The sequence below is a fragment of the Salmo salar genome, chromosome ssa06 (genome assembly GCF_905237065.1).
Source record: "Salmo salar chromosome ssa06, Ssal_v3.1, whole genome shotgun sequence".
Classification (NCBI taxonomy): Eukaryota; Metazoa; Chordata; class Actinopteri; order Salmoniformes; family Salmonidae; genus Salmo; species Salmo salar.
The window spans coordinates 6,128,736-6,151,922 of record NC_059447.1 but is presented as its reverse complement, the minus strand read 5'-3'; the positions used below and the strand labels follow the sequence as shown (position 1 = coordinate 6,151,922).

Sequence of the window (23,187 nt, the reverse complement as noted above, 5' to 3'; positions counted from 1 at the left end):
TTGATTTTTCTGATAGCCAATCGCATTATTCTGTACGTATGTGTATCCAATCAGAGGCTGGGAAGGGCGGAGCGGGAACCTCGAGCGCCAGACTGTGCAGTGCCTATCTGTCAGCTACAGTGTGTTATCGCGAATCTGATTGAGCGTGAAGGAAAACATGTATGATTTTACAAACTGAGATTTTCAAATGCTTGGACTTGAACTAAAACCTTATATCTCAAATTGTGCTTTGGACTCACGAGAAAATACGGCAAGCTGCAAGTTCTGGATAGAACCAAGACAAGGAAAAGGTCGGGAAGTTACGGATCTTTGTTGTCCGGACAAGAGAGAGGGGCCCGATTTCAGAGCAGCCAGTCTCAGGTGAAGTTAACTAGCAATCGCTACTAAGGAAGCCAGCATCGTAAACCAGTTATGAAGAGGATAGTCCAGTTCTCTACAGGTTACGAGATTACTCGTACAATTATTACCTTCATGAATGAGAGCTCTGAGAAACTGATACATAGGGTATGTTATTTAATTCGGATGTTGACCTCTGTCGTTGATTTGACACTTGTCAACTAACCACGAATATCTAGCTAACTAGCATTACCAGCTAGCTAGGTCCTCCTGTCTTGCCAACTAGCTAGCTCCTCCTGTCTTGCCAACTAGCTAGCTCCTCCTGTCTTGCCAACTAGCTAGCTCCTCCTGTCTTGCCAACTAGCTAGCTCCTCCTGTCTTGCCAACTAGCTAGCTCCTCCTGTCTTGCCAGCCACGCAAATCTGTTGTTCATGAGGTAACAGTAGTTAGCTTGCTAGCTACCATTCTGGATAGCTGCCTATTTACCCTTTAATTACTATAACAGGGTTGCTAACTATCTAGTTAAAATCAGGTTATAAACATTTTTGTTTTGTGGGCTCAACATAGGCTGTAACGTTATAACGTTAGATGTTCTTGAGAACACTCACTTTCTTTGTTGCGATAGCTAGCCCCTAATGGCATTACTCGCTAACTAGCTAACGTTATGCTAACAATAAGGACCCGGACACAGACAGCCTGTTAGCGAGCTAGGAAACTAGCTACATCCTTAAAATATACAGTTTAGCTAACGTTACGTCCACAAAACAAACATGTTGTTTTCATCTAAAGAGAGGTTATTGCCAGATAGCACACAACAAGGTTCGTTTACTAACCGTCTGTTGATGAAGCAACAGCGTTGTATTTTAAATGTAACGGATGTTTTAAACTGTGACAGGTGTTCTGATTGAAGCGCTAGCACAGTCAGAGAAGTCGGTGGTTAAATACCGGTTATAAACGGTATTGAGGTTGGAAGATCAGGATTTCTGCTCGCAGCTTGCTTTCAGCAGTGACGTTATTTGGACCACCACGGGTACCCTGCCTAATTCCTGTCCAAGGGATGTTTTGGTTTTGAGCTGCACACCGTACTCCTTCCTGCAAGCTGTCTAACCTGGAGGGACTTTTTTAAAATACATTTTGTCCACTTTTGCTGCATCATTCAGACTTGCCAAGCTACAATGGTGGTCAGGTGTTTTAACCTGTAGTAGCACCTCAATCCCACCTCGACACACAACAGTGGGTTGGCCGTAGGGCTAATCAAGGATTCTGAACTGAAGGACCACACAGACTCTTGACTCCTCTAACTCTTCTGCTGGAATAGACTATACCTGTTTGCCCCCCTCCACCCCCCCAGTCCCCCTCTGCCTCCATCCTCTCCTCCTCCTCCCCCAGTGTGTGAGGGTACAGATGTGAGGAAGGCAGGATGGGTACCCAGGGCAGCCCGGTGAAGAGTTATGACTACCTGTTGAAGTTCCTCCTGGTCGGGGACAGTGATGTGGGGAAAGGGGAGATACTAGACAGCCTACAGGATGGATCTGCAGAGTCCCCATACGCTTACAGCAGCGGTGAGTCACTACCTCTGACTTTGCTGATAGCTACTTTATTGAGGAAAAATGTACTTACTGTGATGTGTGGTTGTCCAACCTAGCTATCTTAAGATGAATGTACTTACTGTGATGTGTGGTTGTCCAACCTAGCAATCTTAAGATGAATGTACTTACTGTGATGTGTGGTTGTCCAACCTAGCAATCTTAAGATGAATGCACTAACTGGAAGTCACTCTGGATAAGAGCATCTGCTAAATGACTAACTTGAAAATGTACTGCACACACAGATACATACACAGATACACACACACAGATACATACATAGATACACACAGACACACATACATTAACTCTTGGCAGCAGCTAAGGGGGATCCCTAATAAATAAAAAATACACAGACACAAACACACAGACACACGGACACATAGCAAAAATTTACACACAAGGATACACACACGGACACAAGACAAATGTACACACACAGACGCACGGACACAACACAAATGTACACACAAGGATACACACACAGCTACACACACACCATATAAAAACAGACACACGTACAAGTCCGCTGTGTGTGGTAAGTGAATAATCTTTTCCATTCCTGTAGAAACGTCTGTACAATGCAGACACATTCATATTGTCTCACTCATACTCCGCTCACTCCTGTTTTTATAATCTAGCTAGACTTCTCCCAAACAAAGGTCCAGTCACCGTCTCACTAACTAATAATGCATGAGCTACAGCAGAAGGGTCAGTAACTGAAAGGTCGCTGGTACCAGTACCCGAGCCGACAAGGTGAAAATCTCTGCCTTAAGTGCCTTAAGGAAGGCACTTAACCCTAATTTCCTCCAGGAGCGCCATACTACTGTCTGACCCTGTAAAACAACACATTTCACTGCACCTATCATACTACTATGGCTGACCCTGTAAAACAACACATTTCACTGCACCTATCATACTACTACTGTCTGACCCTGTAAAACAACACATTTCACTGCACCTATCATACTACTACTGTCTGACCCTGTAAAACAACACATTTCACTGTACCTATCATACTACTATGGCTGACCCTGTAAAACAACACATTTCACTGTACCTATCATACTACTATGGCTGACCCTGTAAAACAACACATTACACTACACCTATCATACTACTACTGTCTGACCCTGTAAAACAACACATTTCACTGGACCTATCATACTACTATGGCTGACCCTGTAAAACAACACATTACACTGCACCTATCATACTACTATGACTGACCCTGTAAAACAACACTGCACTATCATACTACTATGGCTGACCCTGTAAAACAACACATTACACTGCACCTATCATACTACTACTGTCTGACCCTGTAAAACAACACATTTCACTGCACCTATCATACTACTATGGCTGACCCTGTAAAACAACACCTATCATACTACTATGGCTGACCCTGTAAAACAACACATTACACTGCACCTATCATACTACTACTGTCTGACCCTGTAAAACAACACATTACACTGCACCTATCATACTACTATGGCTGACCCTGTAAAACAACACATTTCACTGTACCTATCATACTACTATGGCTGACCCTGTAAAACACATTACACTGCACCTATCATACTACTATGGCTGACCCTGTAAAACAACACATTACACTGCACCTATCATACTACTACTGGCTGACCCTGTAAAACAACACATTACACAGTACCTATCATACTACTATGGCTGACCCTGTAAAACAACACATTACACTGCACCTATCATACTACTATGGCTGACCCTGTATAACAACACATTACACAGCACCTATCATACTACTATGGCTGACCCTGTAAAACAACACATTATACTGCACCTATCATACTACTATGACTGACCCTGTAAAACAACACTGCACCTATCCTGTATATTTTATTTTTAAATAATAAAGTTTTAACATGAGAAGCTTTTCAAACCAGACCTTTACTCCCACCCCTGGTTTGAATGACTTCTCAGTCCTACAACAAGCCCTGTATTCTAGAGTACACACACACACACCCAGCAGGTCCCCTGAGAGTGTAGCTACACAGTCACCATGACCTTAGCCCGAGGAACACCAGATGCCTTCTATTCTGGTTTGTCAGGGTGTGTTGAGTCGGAGACGCCCATTAGCTACCATCATGCTTGGAATCATAGCTTCCATGCCAGTTTATCAGGGTGTTTTTGAACTGCGTTACGTTGTCCTTGTTAAGTCATTTGAAAGGCTGTGTGGTTTCTTTCTTTCTTTTTCTTCAATACAATAACATTGTGGCTGGGAATCCCCAGTCATTATCCTTCAGAGCTAAGGGTGTCTACAGGCTAGCTGTCCTGTGACTGTCTGAGTCCTGGAGGTTCTCAGTGGAGAGGGGAGGTTGTGACAGATTCATACCCGATGGGGTGAGCTCTCCTTGGGCATGAGGAGAGGGGACGGGTGCCTGTCTGGGTGTTATGGTGCTGCTGGATGTGACAGCTTACTGCTGCTGATAGTTGGGGCCGATGGAGGGAGAGAGAAGGGAGGGATGGGGGAGGGGGGAGCAGGGCTGCTGGTCTGTGGCTTCAAAAGAGCTGCTTCACACACTCCCAGCTCCATCAGAGAAATCCCCTGGAGATATGGAGAAGATAGAGAATAACTAATGTATATGTGAGAGAGAGAGAGAGAAGGGGGAGATGCTCTGTCTTCATGAACTATCTAATGTTACACCTCTATGGGGACAAGCACTGTTCATGATACAGACTGTTCACACCTCTATGGGGACAAGCACTGTTCATGATACAAACTGTTCACACCTCTATGGGGACAAGCACTGTTCATGATACAAACTGTTCACACCTCTATGGGGACAAGCACTGTTCATGATACAAACTGTTCACACCTCTATGGGGACAAGCACTGTTCATGATACAGACTGTTCACACCTCTATGGGGACAAGCACTGTTCATGATACAGACTGTTCACACCTCTATGGGGACAAGCACTGTTCATGACACAAACTGTTCACACCCCTACAATGTTGCAGATTTAAAGCTTATTTCCTTACAATTCTATACATTTTGCCATGTCTAATGTGTATTCATGTGATATTTGAGTGACAAAAAAATGAATGTCTATGGGCTAAAAAAGCGTTATCTGCCATGGGCTAGTTGATGTGGACATTTCTGACAGGTTCTAAATATCTCTCTAAGAAATGCAATGACTGACATGACAAGAGGAACTGATGATGCACTACCCAACTACTATTATACCTTTCAAGAGTAAGTTTAAAGCTGGACTGAGTTCCTTTAAAATAAAAGAATGCAAGTTGGTGAATTTTAAAATGTTATTTAACCTTTTTTTTAACTTGGAAAGTCAGCTAAGAACAAATTCTTATTTACAATGACGGCCTACCCAGGCCAAACTCTAACGCAGACGACGCTGGGCCAATTGTGAATGAGCCTGGAATCGAACAAGGGTCTGTAGTGACGCCTCTAGCACTGAGATGCAGTGCCTTAGACCGCCGCGAAAGCAGTCATTTGATTGGTCAAGACGAGAGCAAAGATTTCTCACCCAAATGGAGAACTGCAACACAAGCACAACGTGTCCTTTTACATTCTGAAGCTGAACACACACACACACACACACACACACACACACACACACACTGCTATAAGGACAGGTGAACTGATAAAGCTTTTTAATGTCTAATACCTCTCCCTTCTTTCTCACCCTCCTCCCTACCACTTTCTCTTCTGTCTTTCAACCTCCCCCTCTCTCTCTCCCTCCTCCCTCTCTCCTCCATCCAGGCATCGACTACAAGACGACCACTATTCTGCTGGATGGGAGGAGAGTCAAACTGGAGCTGTGGTTAGTACACTGTCGTGTCTTTGGGGCACCATTAAACTGAAGACATGTTTATCAAAATAACTCCCTGTAATTATTATTACGCGATTAAACTGATTTATCGTTTAACTGTAATTAACTAGGAGATCGGGGCACCAAGGAAAATATTCAGATTACAAAGTTATAATTTTCCTAATATAAGTTTCCTATATTATAACATTATATTATATTATATTATAGTATAGGCCGATTATCTTCTGGTTTAAATGGTGTATTTTACCTCGCGTCCAGTCTCATTCAAACGTCGTAAATTGTTGTATCTGCACGAATCCAGCCAGCACTAAAGTCATCCATACATCAATTGTCTTAAAATCATTTATTTACTAAACTAAGTAATTCACAGAAAGCATACAAACAGTAGTTATCGTTACAAAGAAATGGGAGAGGAATGTGCCCTAGTGGGCTAAACAGGCATGGCGGCCTGTTAAACAATGGGTCATAAAGGGCAGCTGAGAAGACACTACAGAGTTGATAAATATTAACAATTGATATGCTAATCCTTTGCACATGAACGCTCACTCATTCGGGAACAATTGCAATCAATATATATTTACGCTCAGTGTGTCTTCGGGATCCTTGTTGGAGAGTATTTGTCCTGTTCTCTCGGTTTAGAATGGATCTTTCAAAGCGACATTCAATAATGTCGTTATAGAATGGATGTTTCGTTGGTCTTCGCGTTCAGTGATATAATTTCTAGCTGCAGACTATTAATTAATATCAAAGACTTGTTATTATTCTGTCGGTCTCGATAGTCTAAAAGTTTAACCATGTGGTATAGTTAACTTTTAGTAGAGGAATTGGATGGTCAAACCTTGGCTCTCTCTTCTGAGGTAAGCTGGTCTAGTGAAAGTAACCCTGGGTGGGGTTTTTATTCGTGAACATAGAACAGGCTTGTCTCATGATGCCTGGTCCTGTCTGTGTCCCTGGGGGCGTGCTGATGACTGATCTAAGCTTTTGAACAGAAATACATTCTATCACATTAACATCAGTACATAGCATCTCAACGTATTCCAAATAGCTTTATCCTTATTAATACATTTTATACAACCATTTAGATGCAAGTCCCATAGCTGAGGCTATTATATAAACAGTATTATGGTAATATGGCTATATTGTCTCTTCTGAGTATCACAAAATTGTACCAAGCGGACCAGTTCGTAGCTGGATTCTTCACCAATCTTCCATACCTTCTCCAGAACATAAATGTCATTCGGCTCCCCAATTCTGTGAGTTGGAAGAATTTCCTGTGTCTCTCTATGAAACCCCTCTGTGTCTCAACTTACATTTACATGACATTTAAGTCATTTAGCAGACGCTCTTATCCAGAGCGACTTACAAATTGGTGCATTCACCTTATGATATCCAGTGGAACAACCACTTTACAATAGTGCATCTAAATCTTTTAAGGGGGGGGTTAGAAGGATTACTTTATCCTATCCCAGGTATTCCTTGAAGAGGTGGGGTTTCAGGTGTCTCCGGAAGGTGGTGATTGACTCCGCTGTCCTGGCGTCGTGAGGGAGCTTGTTCCACCATTGGGGTGCCAGAGCAGCGAACAGTTTTGACTGGGCTGAGCGGGAACTGTGCTTCCTCAGAGGTAGGGAGGCGAGCAGGCCAGAGGTGGATGAACGCAGTGCCCTTGTTTGGGTGTAGGGCCTGATCAGAGCCTGAAGGTACGGAGGTGCCGTTCCCTTCACAGCTCCGTAGGCAATCACCATGGTCTTGTAGCGGATGCGAGCTTCAACTGGAAGCCAGTGGAGAGAGCGGAGGAGCGGGGTGACGTGAGAGAACTTGGGAAGGTTGAACACCAGACGGGCTGCGGCGTTCTGGATGAGTTGTAGGGGTTTAATGGCACAGGCAGGGAGCCCAGCCAACAGCGAGTTGCAGTAATCCAGACGGGAGATGACAAGTGCCTGGATTAGGACCTGCGCCGCTTCCTGTGTGAGGCAGGGTCGTACTCTGCGAATGTTGTAGAGCATGAACCTACAGGATCGGGTCACCGCCTTGCTGTTAGTGGAGAACGACAGGGTGTTGTCCAGGATCACGCCAAGGTTCTTAGCACTCTGGGAGGAGGACACAAGGGAGTTGTCAACCGTGATGGCGACTGGGCCATGCGGCAGAAGATTCTCCTCTAGAATTTTACCACCCCTTCACACAGGGCCTGGGTGGGGGGAGGTAGGTTGGGGGATGGTGCAAGGGGGAGGGGGTCAACTGTCCTCCCTGTACTCAAAGAGGCCAACGTCATGACAACATCCTACGTGTTGTTAGCCGGCACCCAGCGGTTGTCATCATTACACGGACCCAGCGGGTGTCATCATTACACGGACCCAGCGGTTGTCATCATTACACGGACCCAGCGGTTGTCATCATTACACGGACCCAGCGGTTGTCATCATTACACGGACCCAGCGGGTGTCATCATTACACGGACCCAGCGGGTGTCATCATTACACGGACCCAGCGGGTGTCATCATTACACGGACCCAGCGGTGTCATCATTACACGGACCCAGCAGGTGTCATCATTTTGTGTGTGTGTGTGTGTGAGAGAGTGGTTAGAGTCAAAGGAGGTAAATTAACTGATTAAAAATACATAAGTCCTCATACATGGTATCATCTCTCTGTTAACACCCTTAAAGTGGAACTGACAGCGTTTTTAGCAACATGAAATCTTAATCTGTTCATATACACCCCAGGAAAAATATGACAAAAAATGTTTCTATATCTTCTGACAAGCGAGCATTTAGAGATGGTCATTTTCACGTTTTCATAAATTCTTAATGTTTGGGAATGACGTAGAGTCAGGCATTGGTGAAAATTCTATATCAATATAGAGTGGAAAAGCTGCCGTGCGTTTGGACAATTAATAGACACTGCAGTAAATAAAACCTAATAAAAACATCCAGGACCAGAGTCTCAGTAGACCGGTGCGCAATAGCCAATCAGAGATTCAGTAGGCCTTTATGCAAATAAGCCAGGTTAACTTTACCCAATCACCAATCAGACACCATCTCTCTGTTAACGTCCTTAACTTTACCCAATCACCACTCGGATACACATCTCCCTTTCGTCTCACCAGAGCCAATCAAGTTCCAGATTCATCTTCTTGTCATCTTATCCTCAGCTAATCAACATACAGCTTTCTCTCTCACCAGTCAGACTACAGGATACAGTGATATGAGATGTTCTCTTTCTGGAAAGATAACTGAACCGTGGGTGGCATATAAAGGTTTATTATGAATTCATGATACATCGGATAGGTGTAGTGTAATGTGTTGTTTTACAGGGTCAGCCATAGTAGTATGATAGGTGTAGTGTAATGTGTTGTTTTACAGGGTCAGCCATAGTAGTATGATAGGTGCAGTGTTGTTTTACAGGGTCAGCCATAGTAGTATGATAGGTGCAGTGTTGTTTTACAGGGTCAGCCATAGTAGTATGATAGGTGCAGTGTAATGTGTTGTTATACAGGGTCAGACATAGTAGTATGATAGGTGCAGTGAAATGTGTTGTTTTACAGGGTCAGCCATAGTAGTATGATAGGTGCAGTGAAATGTGTTGTTTTACAGGGTCAGTCATAGTAGTATGATAGGTGCAGTGAAATGTGTTGTTTTACAGGGTCAGACAGTAGTAGTATGATAGGTACAGTGAAATGTGTTGTTTTACAGGGTCAGCCATAGTAGTATGATAGATGCAGTGAAATGTGTTGTTTTACAGGGTCAGTCATAGTAGTATGATAGGTGCAGTGAAATGTGTTTTACAGGGTCAGCCACAGTAGTATGATAGGTGCAGTGTAATGTGTTTTACAGGGTCAGCCATAGTAGTATGATAGGTGCAGTGTAATGTGTTTTACAGGGTCAGCCACAGTAGTATGATAGGTGCAGTGTAATGTGTTTTACAGGGTCAGTCATAGTAGTATGATAGGTGCAGTGTAATGTGTTTTACAGGGTCAGCCATAGTAGTATGATAGGTGCAGTGTAATGTGTTGTTTTACAGGGTCAGTCATAGTAGTATGATAGGTGCAGTATAATGTGTTGTTTTACAGGGTCAGCCATAGTAGTATGATAGATGCAGTGAAATGTGTTGTTTTACAGGGTCAGCCATAGTAGTATGATAGGTGCAGTGAAATGTGTTGTTTTACAGGGTCAGCCATAGTAGTATGATAGGTGCAGTATAATGTGTTTTACAGGGTCAGTCATAGTAGTATGATAGGTGCAGTATAATGTGTTTTACAGGGTCAGCCATAGTAGTATGATAGGTGCAGTGTAATGTGTTTTACAGGGTCAGCCATAGTAGTATGATAGGTGCAGTGTAATGTGTTTTACAGGGTCAGCCATAGTAGTATGATAGGTGCAGTGTAATGTGTTTTACAGGGTCAGCCATAGTAGTATGATAGGTGCAGTGTAATGTGTTTTACAGGGTCAGTCATAGTAGTATGATAGGTGCAGTGTAATGTGTTTTACAGGGTCAGCCATAGTAGTATGATAGGTGCAGTGTAATGTGTTTTACAGGGTCAGCCATAGTAGTATGATAGGTGCAGTGTAATGTGTTTTACAGGGTCAGCCATAGTAGTATGATAGGTGCAGTGTAATGTGTTTTACAGGGTCAGCCATAGTAGTATGATAGGTGCAGTGTAATGTGTTTTACAGGGTCAGCCATAGTAGTATGATAGGTGCAGTGTAATGTGTTTTACAGGGTCTGACAGTAGTATGATAGGTGTAGTGTAATGTGTTTTACAGGGTCAGTCATAGTAGTATGATAGGTGCAGTGAAATGTGTTGTTTTACAGGGTCAGCCATAGTAGTATGATAGGTGCAGTGTAATGTGTTTTACAGGGTCAGTCATAGTAGTATGATAGGTGCAGTGTAATGTGTTGTACAGGGTCAGCCATAGTAGTATGATAGGTACAGTGTAATGTGTTGATTTACAGGGTCAGTCATAGTAGTATGATAGGTGCAGTGTAATGTGTTGTACAGGGTCAGACAGTAGTAGTATGATAGGTACAGTATAATGTGTTGATTTACAGGGTCAGTCATAGTAGTATGATAGGTACAGTATAATGTGTTGATTTACAGGGTCAGTCATAGTAGTATGATAGGTGCAGTGTAATGTGTTGTACAGGGTCAGTCATAGTAGTATGATAGGTGCAGTGTAATGTGTTGTACAGGGTCAGTCATAGTACGGTGCCCCTGGAGTAGATTGGGGTTAAATGCCTTCCTCAAGGGCACATCGAGAGGTGGTTCACCTTGTCGGCTCGGGTATTCAAACCTTTCGGTTACTGGCCCAACGCTCTAACCGCGAGGCTACCTGCCACCCAGGTCGTCACTACCTGTCAGTAGGTAGAGTTGTGTGAAGCAGTCAGTCAGGAGAGTTGTGTGACAGAGTAAAGTAGTGCTGGACAGGACCTACCCAACCCTGTCTGTGGTGACAGATGCATCGATCTGCCCTCTGAGTAACAGAGAGATCAATAGTCCATTTCAACTCAGCCCCACTCTGTACAGCTGAAGGCCTTTTGGCTTTGGGAAGCTAGGTGGCCATTTTGGAGCGTAGAAATGAGCGGTCTTATATTTGTTCCATTTCCCAATGATGGTGACCACTGTGCTCTAGGAAACTTTCAACACTCTACAAATAGTTTTATACCCTTCCCCAGATATATGCCTCGTCACAATTCTATCTTGGAGAACTACGGACAGTTCCTTGGACGTGGTGGAGGTTTCGCCTCCTCTGACGTCGTGGTGGAGGAGTGTTTCTCCTCCTCTGGCGTCGTGGTGGAGGTTTCTCCTCCTCTGACGTCGTGGTGGAGGGTTCTCCTCCTCTGGCGTCGTGGTGGAGGGTTCTCCTCCTCTGGCGTCGTGGTGGAGGGTTCTCCTCCTCTGACGTCGTGGTGGAGGTTTCTCCTCCTCTGGCGTCGTGGTGGAGGTTTCTCCTCCTCTGACGTCGTGGTGGAGGTTTCTCCTCCTCTGACGTCGTGGTGGAGGTTTCTCCTCCTCTGGCGTCGTGGTGGAGGTTTACTCCTCCTCTGGCGTCGTGGTGGAGGTTACTCCTCCTCTGGCGTCGTGGTGGAGGTTTCTCCTCCTCTGGCGTCGTGGTGGAGGTTTCTCCTCCTCTGGCGTCGTGGTGGAGGTTTCTCCTCCTCTGGCGTCGTGGTGGAGGGTTCTCCTCCTCTGGCGTCGTGGTGGAGGTTTCTCCTCCTCTGACGTCGTGGTGGAGTGTTCTCCTCCTCTGGCGTCGTGGTGGAGGTTTCTCCTCCTCTGGCGTCGTGGTGGAGGTTTCTCCTCCTCTGGCGTCGTGGTGGAGGTTTCTCCTCCTCTGGCGTCGTGGTGGAGGTTTCTCCTCCTCTGACGTCGTGGTGGAGGGTTCTCCTCCTCTGGCGTCGTGGTGGAGGTTTCTCCTCCTCTGGCGTCGTGGTGGAGGTTTCTCCTCCTCTGGCGTCGTGGTGGAGGGTTTCTCCTCCTCTGGCGTCGTGGTGGAGGGTTTCTCCTCCTCTGGCGTCGTGGTGGAGGTTTCTCCTCCTCTGGCGTCGTGGTGGAGGGTTTCTCCTCCTCTGACGTCGTGGTGGAGGTTTCTCCTCCTCTGGCGTCGTGGTGGAGGGTTTCTCCTCCTCTGGCGTCGTGGTGGAGGGTTTCTCCTCCTCTGGCGTCGTGGTGGAGGTTACTCCTCTGACGTGCTCTGTCAACAGTGGGACCTTAAATAGACAAGTGTGTTTCTTTCTAAATCATGTCCAAACTATTGAATTGGCCACAGGTGGAATCCAAGTTGTAGTGACATCAAGGATGATCAATGTAAATACACCTGAGCTCAATCTGTAGGGACATAGCAAAGGGGTGTGAATACAAAGAGGTATTTCTGGGTTTCATTTGAAATACATTTGCTAAAAATGTCTAAACAGTCAGTCAGGAGAGTTGTGTGAAACATTGTCAGTCAGGAGAGTTGTGTGAAACAGAAAGTACTCCAGATTGAATTTATGAACACACCCAAAATCGTAACATGTCTAGCTAGTCATTTGTTATGCTAACAAGCTAGCAAGTGGTTGCATAGTAACAGCATCAACTTCCGGTAGACAGGTGAAAACGCTAGTACGCTCAACTGAAACAATACTGTTCATTTACAGTATACTAAAATGAACTAATAGTATATACTCATTAAGTATGTAGTATACAGTATGTTAGTATGGGTATTCAAACACAGCTAAGGTCTTTACAGATGTTCAGTTTACTACCAACAGACCCCAACGCTCTACCTGCACAATCTGATGAAGACTTTATACCCTCCTCAAAGATCATACTTTCATCAGACAGGAAACCAAGGTATTTATGAGGTAGTGTAGTTTAGGGGCGTTGGCCGAAAGAGAAGTCATGAATACTTCTTACTCTACCCTTTTTTCTGAAGTGCATTATCTGGGTTTTATCTTGGATAATCATTTGCTACACCACAGATTGACACTATGTGAAAACGGCACATTTTCTACGTTTTGAGGAAACAAATATAATGTTAAAAAGTTTTATCCGATGATATCATCAGAAGTTAAAACATTTTAAAAACAGTGATATTCAAACACTGATATTTGTGGTGACGTGGGGAGCAAGATAACACCCTCCTGGCTAGAAACTCGATGCAGGTTTTTAAAATCACTGTTTTTCTTACTTTGAATCCTATCCTGTGATGTCACAGATAACTTTTTTTAGGACCTTCTCTTTTTAATCACAGATCATAGAAACGCAGCGTTTCACATGTAGACAATATGTACGGTGCTGGAGATGATGAATATGAGATTGAAAAGTGGCGGAATTGCCCTTTAACTGTGGTTAACTCATCTTTCTCTCTCTCTCTCTCTCTCAGGGACACGTCAGGACAGGGGAGGTTCTGCACCATCTTCAGGTCCTACTCCAGAGGGGCTCAGGTAGGAACACACATTCTGCTGACATGGTACACACATTCTGCTGACATGGTACACACATTCTGCTGACATGGTGTGTATCTTTACAGTTGAAGTCGGAAGTTTACATGCACTTAGGTTGGAGTCATTAAAACTTTGTTTTCAACCACTCCACAAATTTCTTATTAATTAACAAACTATAGTTTTGGCAAGTCGGTTAGGACATCTACTTTGTGCATGACACAAGTAAGTCTTCCAACAATTGTTTACAGGCAGATTATTTCACTTATAATTCACTGTATCACAATTCCAGTGGGTTAGAAGTTTACATACACTAAGTTGACTGTGCCTTTAAACAGCTTGGAAGATTCCAGAAAATTATGTCATGTCTTTAGAAGCTTCTGATAGGCTAATTGACATAATTTGAGTCAATTGGAGGTGTACCTGTGGATGTATTTCAAGGCCTACCTTCAAACTCAGTGCCTCTTTGCTTGACATCATGGGAAAATCTAAAGAAATCAGCCAAGAAAAAAATTAAAATTGTAGACCTCCACAAGTCAGGTTCATACTTGTGAGTAATTTCCAAACGCCTGAAGGTATCATGTTCATCTGTACAAACAATAGTACGCAAGTATAAACACCATGGGACCACGCAGCCGTCATACCGCTCAGGAAGGAGACGCGTTCTGTCTCCTAGAGATGGATGCACTTTGGTGCGAAAAGTGCAAATCAATCCCAGAACAACAGCAAAGGACCTTGTGAAGATGCTGGAGGAAACAGGTACAAAAGTATCTATATCCACAGTAAAACGAGTCTTATATCGACATAACCTGAAAGGCCGCTCAGCAAAGAAGAAGCCACTGCTCCAAAACCACCATTTAAAAAAAAGCCATGGGGACAAAGATCGTACTTTTTGGAGAAATGTCCTCTGGTCTGATGAAATAAAACTGTTTGGCCATAATGACCATTGTTATGTTTGGAGGAAAAAAGGGAGGCTTGCAAGCCGAAGAACACCATCCCAACCGTGAAGCACGGGGGTGGTAGCATCATGTTGTGGGGGTGCTTTGCTGCAGGAGGGACTGGTGCACTTCACAAAATAGATGATCCCATGAGGAAGGAAAATTATGTGGATGTATTGAAGCAACATCAAGACATCAGTCAGGAAGTTGAAGCTTGGTCGCAAATGGGTCTTCCAAATGGACATTGACCCCAAGCATACTTCCAAAGTTGTGGCAAAATGGCTTAAGGACAACAAAGTCAAGGTATTGGAGTGACCATCACAAAGCCCTGACCTCAATCCCATAGAAAATGTGTGGGCAGAATTTAAAAAGCATGTGCGAGCAAGGAGGCCTACAAACCTGACTCAGTTACACCAGCTCTGTCAGGAGGAATGGGCCAATATTCACCCAACTTATTGTGGGAAGCTTGTGGAAGGCTACCTGAAATGTTTGACCCAAGTTAAACAATTTAAAGGCAATGCTACCAAATACTAATTGAGTGTATGTAAACCTCTGACCCACTGGGAATGTGATGAAGGAAATAAAAGCTGAAATAAATCATTCTCTCTACTATTACTCTGACGTTTCACATTCTTAAAATAAAGTGGTGATTCTAACTGACCTAAGACAGGGAATTTTTACTAGGATTAAATGTCAGGAATTGTGAAAAACTGAGTTAAAATGTATTTGGCTAAGGTGTATGTAAACTTCCGACTTCAACTGTATATATTATTAGTATTATTGTTTCATGTACTTCTCTTTTTGACCTGCACTGTTGGAGCTTAAGAATTTCACTGTACCCTGCAATTACATCTGAGACTCTGTGCATATGACTAATAAACTCATCTAATCTAGTACACACACAATCTAATGACATAGTACACACACATTCTACTGACACAAGTCCCCTACTGAGTGTTTTTGGCTGGCCCTGTCTGCTCCTCCTACTTGTATAAACGGGACATGAAGAACAATGCCTGATGTGTGTGTTCTCCAGGGGATCCTGCTGGTGTATGACATCGCAAACCGCTGGTCGTTCGAAGGCATCGACCGCTGGATACGAGAGATTGACGAGGTATGGAGGGAGGAGAGGAGGAAGGGAAATAGGGGAGGTGAGAGAGGAGGAAGGGAAATAGGGGAGAGGAGGGTAGAGGATAGGGAGGGAGAGGAAAGGAAAGGAAAGGAGAGACCTTGTCCCATAATCCTCAACACACCTCCGTGAACAGAACAGAATAGGCCCAGAGTACTGCTGTAGACACACCATGTCCTTCCTGATGGCTGGGATGCAGAAGCCTAGAGGACATCCTCCGTGTGTGTGTGTGTGTGTGTGTGTGTGTGTGTGTGTGTGTTTCTCTCTCAGGGGGTGGTGTTTGGTGAAGATGTCTTTCCTGGTTCACCTCTAGTCTACAGTAGCCTGCAACTGGACTCCTGTCATTCAGAGAGCGGGAGAGAGAGAAGGATGGGAAAATAGACTAGAGAATTTGATTGGTAGAATGAGAGGTGAAGCCGCTAGAAAGACCAGGGCCCGTTTCCCATAGCGATGGAACTCAGGCTTACGAGTGTTTTAACCATGTATCTTTCCTACAACGGCCCAAGATGTAACATGTGTTTCCCAAAACACCATGCAGAGAGAACGTTCGTTAAGTGCGTTGTTGCAGCGTGTGTCGATACTGATAGGATGGATACTGATAGGATTGAAAGAAAGGAAGCACAGTTCTCAGATCAGCGTTCTCCCGTTCCAATCGTACCTTAACATTAGAATGATTCCACAATACTGACGACAGATCAGCTCCTAGAGAGACATTATCAACTATGGCTACAAGTATATTGAGGTGGTTTATTCTAATGCTTCCCCTAATGTAGTACACTACATTCAGATGTGCAAGTTACACATGAAATACACTGAGTGGACAAACACACCTGCTCTTTCCATGACATAGACTGACCAGGTGAATCCAGGTGAAAGATATGATCCCTTATTGATGTCACTTGTTAAATCCACTTCAATCAGTGTAGATGAAGGGGAGGAGACGGGTTAAAGATGAAGGGGAGGAGACGGGTTAAAGATGAAGGGGAGGAGACGGGTTAATGATGAAGGGGAGGAGACGGGTTAAAGATGAAGGGGAGGAGACGGGTTAAAGATGAAGGGGAGGAGACGGGTTAAAGATGAAGGGGAGGAGACGGGTTAAAGATGAAGGGGAGGAGACGGGTTAAAGATGAAGGGGAGGAGACGGGTTAAAGATGAAGGGGAGGAGACGGGTTAAAGATGAAGGGGAGGAGACGGGTTAAAGATGAAGGGGAGGAGACGGGTTAAAGATGAAGGGGAGGAGACGGGTTAAAGATGAAGGGGAGGAGACGGGTTAAAGATGAAGGGGAGGAGACGGGTTAAAGATGAAGGGGAGGAGACGGGTTAAAGATGAAGGGGAGGAGACGGGTTAAAGATGAAGGGGAGGAGACGGGTTAAAGATGAAGGGGAGGAGACGGGTTAAAGATGAAGGGGAGGAGACGGGTTAAAGATGAAGGGGAGGAGACGGGTTAAAGATGAAGGGGAGGAGACGGGTTAAAGATGAAGGGGAGGAGACGGGTTAAAGATGAAGGGGAGGAGACGGGTTAAAGATGAAGGGGAGGAGACGGGTTAAAGATGAAGGGGAGGAGACGGGTTAAAGATGAAGGGGAGGAGACGGGTTAAAGATGAAGGGGAGGAGACGGATTAAGCCTTGAGTGCAAAAGGGGGATGCAACTCAATATGAGGAAGGTGTTCTTAATGTTTTTTACACTGTGTATATTGAGGGAAAATGTTTATTAGACAGTAGCTTACAAATAGCTAAATAAAACTCAATTGAATTTATCATTCCAATATATAGGTAGTGTGTACTGTATAGTATCTTTTAATATAGTCATCTGGGTTTTCATCTGGGGCCTCTTCATCCTTCCCTTGTTATGCAAAGAAACGGGCAGCTTTGTATTCAATGTCACAGAAAGATGAACATGTTGATGTTGTGTATAGTGGAGATCATCTGTGTATAAAGTGATGCGGTAGGGTAGAAAATACATCTAACCACGTACTTGGCTGCTCTAAGAGTGGTCTGAGGCAATCATTAAATAACAAGCTTTAGTAATGATGCTTTTGGGAAACAGCTTGGAGATCTACGAAGGGTTCTAACGATGGACGTGTCCTTAAGATGCTTTTGGGAAACTGGTCCCTGATCTCTCTGTTATCTGAAAGAGACAATTCTAACAGTTCCAACCAAGGCTTTCTATTACTTACTACTGTTTTCTACTTCCTGTAAATCACTTAAATGCCCCCCTCTCCCTCCCATCAGCATGCCCCGGGTGTACCTCGTATCCTGGTAGGTAACCGGCTCCACCTGGCGTTCAAGCGTCAGGTTCCTACGGAGCAGGCCCGGGCGTACGCTGAGAAGAATGGCATGACCTTCTTTGAGGTCAGCCCACTCTGCAACTTCAACGTCATCGAGTCGTTCACAGAGCTGTCTCGCATCGTCCTGATGAGGCACGGCATGGAGAAGTTCTGGAAGCCCAACAGAGGTAGGAGGGGGTGGGGGGGAGGACCTTGACACTGACATTTTTAACAAGGAGTACATGTGCTCCTAATTAAAAAAATGTAGGAGCACAATAAAAAGTATTCAAGGTATAGATTATATAAATGGGCAGTAATTACAAAATCCAGGGTTTAGGAGCACCAGAAGGAAAATAATAAGATGCAGCCTACATAAAGCTGTCCTACTTTTAATATTATACCATTTAGCAGAAGCTTTTATCCGGTGACTTAGTCATGCATACATACATTTTACGTATGGACGGTAAAGAGAATTGAACCCACTATCCCGGTGTTGCAAGTGCTATGCTCTAGCGACTGAGCTACGGAGGGCCGCGCTCTAGCGACTGAGCTACGGAGGGCCGCGCTCTAGCGACTGAGCTACGGAGGACCACTTTAGAAGCACATCTAAAGAAGTTCTCCCTTGTTCCTTTCTGAACCACCAGATGTTTACTACTGGTAAAGTTACCACACGATATCTTTCATCTGTGGTTAGCAGGTTGCTAGTTAGTTAATGATCTGTAGTTAGCAGGTTGCTAGCTAGCTAATGATCTGTGGTTAGCAGGTTGCTAGCTAGCTAATGATCTGTGGTTAGCAGGTTGCTAGCTAGCTAATGATCTGTGGTTAGCAGGTTGCTAGCTAGCTAATGATCTGTAGTTAGCAGGTTGCTAGCTAACTAATGATCTGTAGTTAGCAGGTTGCTAGCTAGCTAATGATCTGTGGTTAGCAGGTTGCTAGCTAGCTAATGATCTGTGGTTAGCAGGTTGCTAGCTAGCTAATGATCTGTGGTTAGCAGGTTGCTAGCTAGCTAATGATCTGTGGTTAGCAGGTTGCTAGCTAGCTAATGATCTGTGGTTAGCAGGTTGCTAGCTAGCTAATGATCTGTGGTTAGCAGGTTGCTAGCTAGCTAATGATCTGTAGTTAGCAGGTTGCTAGCTAGCTAATGATCTGTGGTTACAAGGTTCCTAGCTAGCTAATGATCTGTGGTTAGCAGGTTGCTAGCTAGCTAATGATCTGTGGTTACCAGGTTGCTAGCTAGCTAATGATCTGTGGTTACAAGGTTGCTAGCTAGCTAATGATCTGTGGTTACAAGGTTGCTAGCTAGCTAATGATCTGTGGTTACAAGGTTCCTAGCTAGCTAATGATCTGTGGTTAGCAGGTTGCTAGCTAGCTAATGATCTGTGGTTACCAGGTTGCTAGCTAGCTAATGGTCTGTGGTTACAAGGTTGCTAGCTAGCTAATGATCTGTGGTTACAAGGTTGCTAGCTAGCTAATGATCTGTGGTTACCAGGTTGCTAGCTAGCTAATGATCTGTGGTTACAAGGTTGCTAGCTAGCTAATGATCTGTGGTTACAAGGTTCCTAGCTAGCTAATGATATGTGGTTAGCAGGTTGCTAGCTAGCTAATGATCTGTGGTTACAAGGTTCCTAGCTAGCTAATGCTGTAACAGGACAGAACAAGGTTGTTTTAAGGTTAGCATCTCTTGTGAATGAACTAACTCTCTCTCCTCCCCTCTCCCCCCAGTCTTCACTCTCCAGGACCTGTGCTGCAGAGCGATTGTCTCCTGCACGCCTGTCCACCTGATTGACAAGCTGCCGTTGCCCGTGGCGATAAAGTCCCACCTCAAGTCCTTCTCTATGGCCAATGGGATGAACGCAGTGATGATGCATGGACGGTCCTATTCTCTGGCCAACGCGGCGGGCGGGTCTAAAGGGAACAGTCTGAAGCGTTCTAAATCTATCAAACCCCCCCAGAGCCCCCCACAGAACTGCACACGCAACAACTGTAAAATCTCCTAGTGATAGACCCTGTCTGGGGGAGGGGGGAGACTCACACCCTAAACACACTGAAACAGACCCCCTCCCTTCCACTGAGGGGACAGACAAGCTGAGGAGAGGATGTGTAGGGCCTGTGGAGAGAACCAAGTCTGAGACCTACCCTACACCCTGAAGGGAACAGATACCCTGAAACAGACCTAGCCCTTAGCCCATACCCTAACCCTGGGGGAGGAGAAACCCTGGGGGAGGAGAAGGAGAGGAGGGTGGTGAAACCTACTGTAGGAGGAGAGAGGTGTGTGTACAGTACACAGACTTGAGGAGACCCGACCAGACATTTCTGGTCAACCCTCGTCCATAGGAGGGGCTTGGCCAACCCCCCCCCCCACTGTGCTGGAGTAGTAATACATCCAGAATACACCCACATCCAGAATACACCCACACCCAGAATATACCCAGAATACATCCACACCCAGAATACATCCACATCCAGAATACACCCAGAATACATCCACACCCAGAATACATCCAGAATACATCCACATCCAGAATACACCCAGAATACATCCACACCCAGAATACATCCAGAATACATCCACACCCAGAATACACCCAGAATATACCCACACAACATCCACATCCAGAATAAATCCAGAATACATCCACACCCAGAATACACCCACACTACATCCAGAAACCATCCACATCCAGAATACATCCACACAACCCTACTGAGTTCTAGTGTTTTCCCCTCCTCTCTTCTTCCCTCCCTTTCTCTCTCTGTTGATCAGTGTTGCCTCCTGCTGTCCCATGATTCATATGTTAAATAATAGATGTTCTCTTCATGGATCTCTGCAGCTTTTTACATCCTTCTCTCTGCCTGCTCTCCCTCTCTCTCCATCTCCCTCACTCTGCCTGCTTTCTTTCCTCACTATGCCTGCTCTCTCCTTACATCTCCCTCACTCTGCCTGCTCTCTCCTCACTTGCATGCCTCTCCCTTTTTTCCCTCACTTGCTGCTTCTTACATCTCCCTCACTCTGCATGCTCTCTCCCTCCCTTCTCCCTCTTCCACTTTACATCTATCCATCTCCCTCACTTTGCATTCTCTCGCACTCCCTTCCTCTTTAACTCCCATCTCCCTCTCTCCTTGTTCTTTACCTCCCTCCATCTCCCACCCTCGTTCTCCCTTCCCTACCCTCCTCTCTTATCTTGTGTGTTATCTCTCCCTTTTCTCTTCTCCCCAGAATCATCCAGTCTGCCTGCCAGTTTTCCTCTCATTCCTTTCTCTCTCTCCTCCTTTCCTTCCTTTCTCCTCCTTTCCTTCCTTTCTCTTGCTCCTGCTCTCCTCTCTGCACCAGTTTCCAGTGCAGCCAGTGAACGTCACCCTATTCCCTACACAGGCTCTGGTCTAAAGTAGTGCACTATGTAGGGAATAGGGTGCCAGGGCCCATAGAGCTCTGGTCTAAAGTAGTGCACTATGTAGGGAATAGGGTGCCATTTAGGACGCAGTCCCAGACTCACCCAATGAAGCCTGGTTGTCAGGCTGAGTGGTGTTCTCTTCTCACTGCAGGGCGGCCATATTGTTTTCCTACACAGACAGTCAGCGACGTGAGCATGGAGCCCCAGAGTTTCTCCTATTCAGGGAAATCTCCTGGCCATCAAAGCTATTTTTCTCCCTTATTATTCTGTGTTTTACTGAACTAACTTGTCCCTCTGGTCTCAGAGAGAGAGAGAGTCTGCAGTAACAACCGCTAGAAGGACAGACTCTTCTATGGATGTATGAATGGCCTTTTCTCATTTGGGTAAAAGTCTGTCCTCTCTCCGTCCTCTCTTCTGCGTGATCCGGAAACCGATAAGTGGTCGAGTGGTGCCAATTAGTTAGTAGGCGAACGGAAGAGGCTCCTCCCCTCCTCGATAGCCCCCTTTCATCAAGGATAGTCATGTGTATCCTACCTGAGTCCTTCAGAACACTTCTGAAATGTTTTTTATCACGTTACACATTTATTGGGGATTCCACCCTGTAAACATCATTTGCCTGATGATGCGTGAGTAGAGAGGAGTCTTAATTTTATACAAGTAGCATTTTCATCCACGTTCCCTTCTCACCGCCTCTCCTCGATTACCTTTGACCTTTTTCAAAAGGAGGCGAGAGAGGATGGAGGAGAGAGGGAGGCAGGAGTTGAGCAAATGTAATTGAGAAAAGGCCTTTGTCTTATGTAGTTTGTATGCAACAATTGCATCCATCGCCTCAAAGTCCAGTATTGTATGAATGAAGAAAATAGGACTTTAACTCTGTGTGCTTTTTATAAAGAAGCTTCTCCCCCACAGCCTTTTCCCAGGCCTCCCTCTCTGTGAGGTTTTCCTGGTTAGGCCACATGGTCAGGTCATGAGGTCAGGGAAAACCTCTAGGTCTGGGAATATCAAAAGGTTGTCATGCTGTTCTTTCAAATGGCACCCTAGTCACTATGGCCCCTGGTCAAAAGTAGTGCACTATCTAGGGAATAGGGTGCCAATAGAGTCCTAATGGTGATCTGTTAGTTGTAGACTGTAAAGGAGGGAAGAGGTGTTTGGTTCTTGTGCAGCACATCATAATATGGACCGACTACCTTCAACATGTAGAGAAGACGAGCTTTCAACAATACCTTTTTTGTCCTTCATTTTAAAACTTTTTGACATTGTAATGTGTTTTATTACGACACCACCCTTTGATGTTGACCTTATAATAGTCTGACATTAGGAAGGCCTCAAATTACACCCTATTCTTCAAAATAGTGCCCTAATATGGGGGAATAGGGTGTAATTTGAAACAGAGATATTATATTTTTTTCCTTCTCAAATTATTTCTCCAGATGGGGTTAATGTTATTATTATGATGGACTGTTTTAAAAACATGAAAAAAAGTTTGCGAAGAATGATTGGAGATTTGTGACCATGTCAGGAGAAGGGCCCCGTTTGGGGGCGTCCCTGATGTTGCCTGAGTTGAGGTTGTGCGTCCCAAATGGCACCCTTGTATAGAGCACTGATTTTGAACAGAGTAGTGCACTTGATAGGAAATAGGGGGCCATTTTGGACTAAGGGAAGAGAAATGATGGTGAACACAAAATGTAAACACTATGGGTGTGTCCCAAAAGAACACTTTATTACCTATGTAGTGCATATCCCAATGGGCCCTGGTCAAAAGTAGTGCACTACATAGGGAATA

The 23,187-nt window shown here is 44.8% G+C and overlaps 1 protein-coding gene across 2 annotated transcripts; it reads left to right on the top strand.

Moving 5' to 3' along the window:
• The first annotated feature begins 84 nt into the window (after window positions 1-84).
• LOC106591169 (ras-related protein Rab-40C) lies at window positions 85-20,544 on the top strand. Of its 2 annotated transcripts, XM_045719653.1 has the most exons (6): window positions 85-1,898; window positions 5,692-5,752; window positions 13,620-13,680; window positions 15,652-15,729; window positions 17,978-18,200; window positions 19,735-20,544. In XM_045719653.1, exons 1-6 carry the CDS (start codon window positions 1,757-1,759, stop codon window positions 20,007-20,009), a joined length of 840 nt encoding a protein of 279 aa, XP_045575609.1. In that variant the 5' UTR covers window positions 85-1,756; the 3' UTR covers window positions 20,010-20,544. The 2 variants fall into 2 exon arrangements, with proteins under 2 accessions (XP_045575609.1, XP_045575610.1); XM_045719654.1 differs by lacking the exons at window positions 85-1,898; window positions 5,692-5,752 and adding an exon at window positions 12,939-13,087.
• The last annotated feature ends 2,643 nt before the right edge of the window (window positions 20,545-23,187 follow it).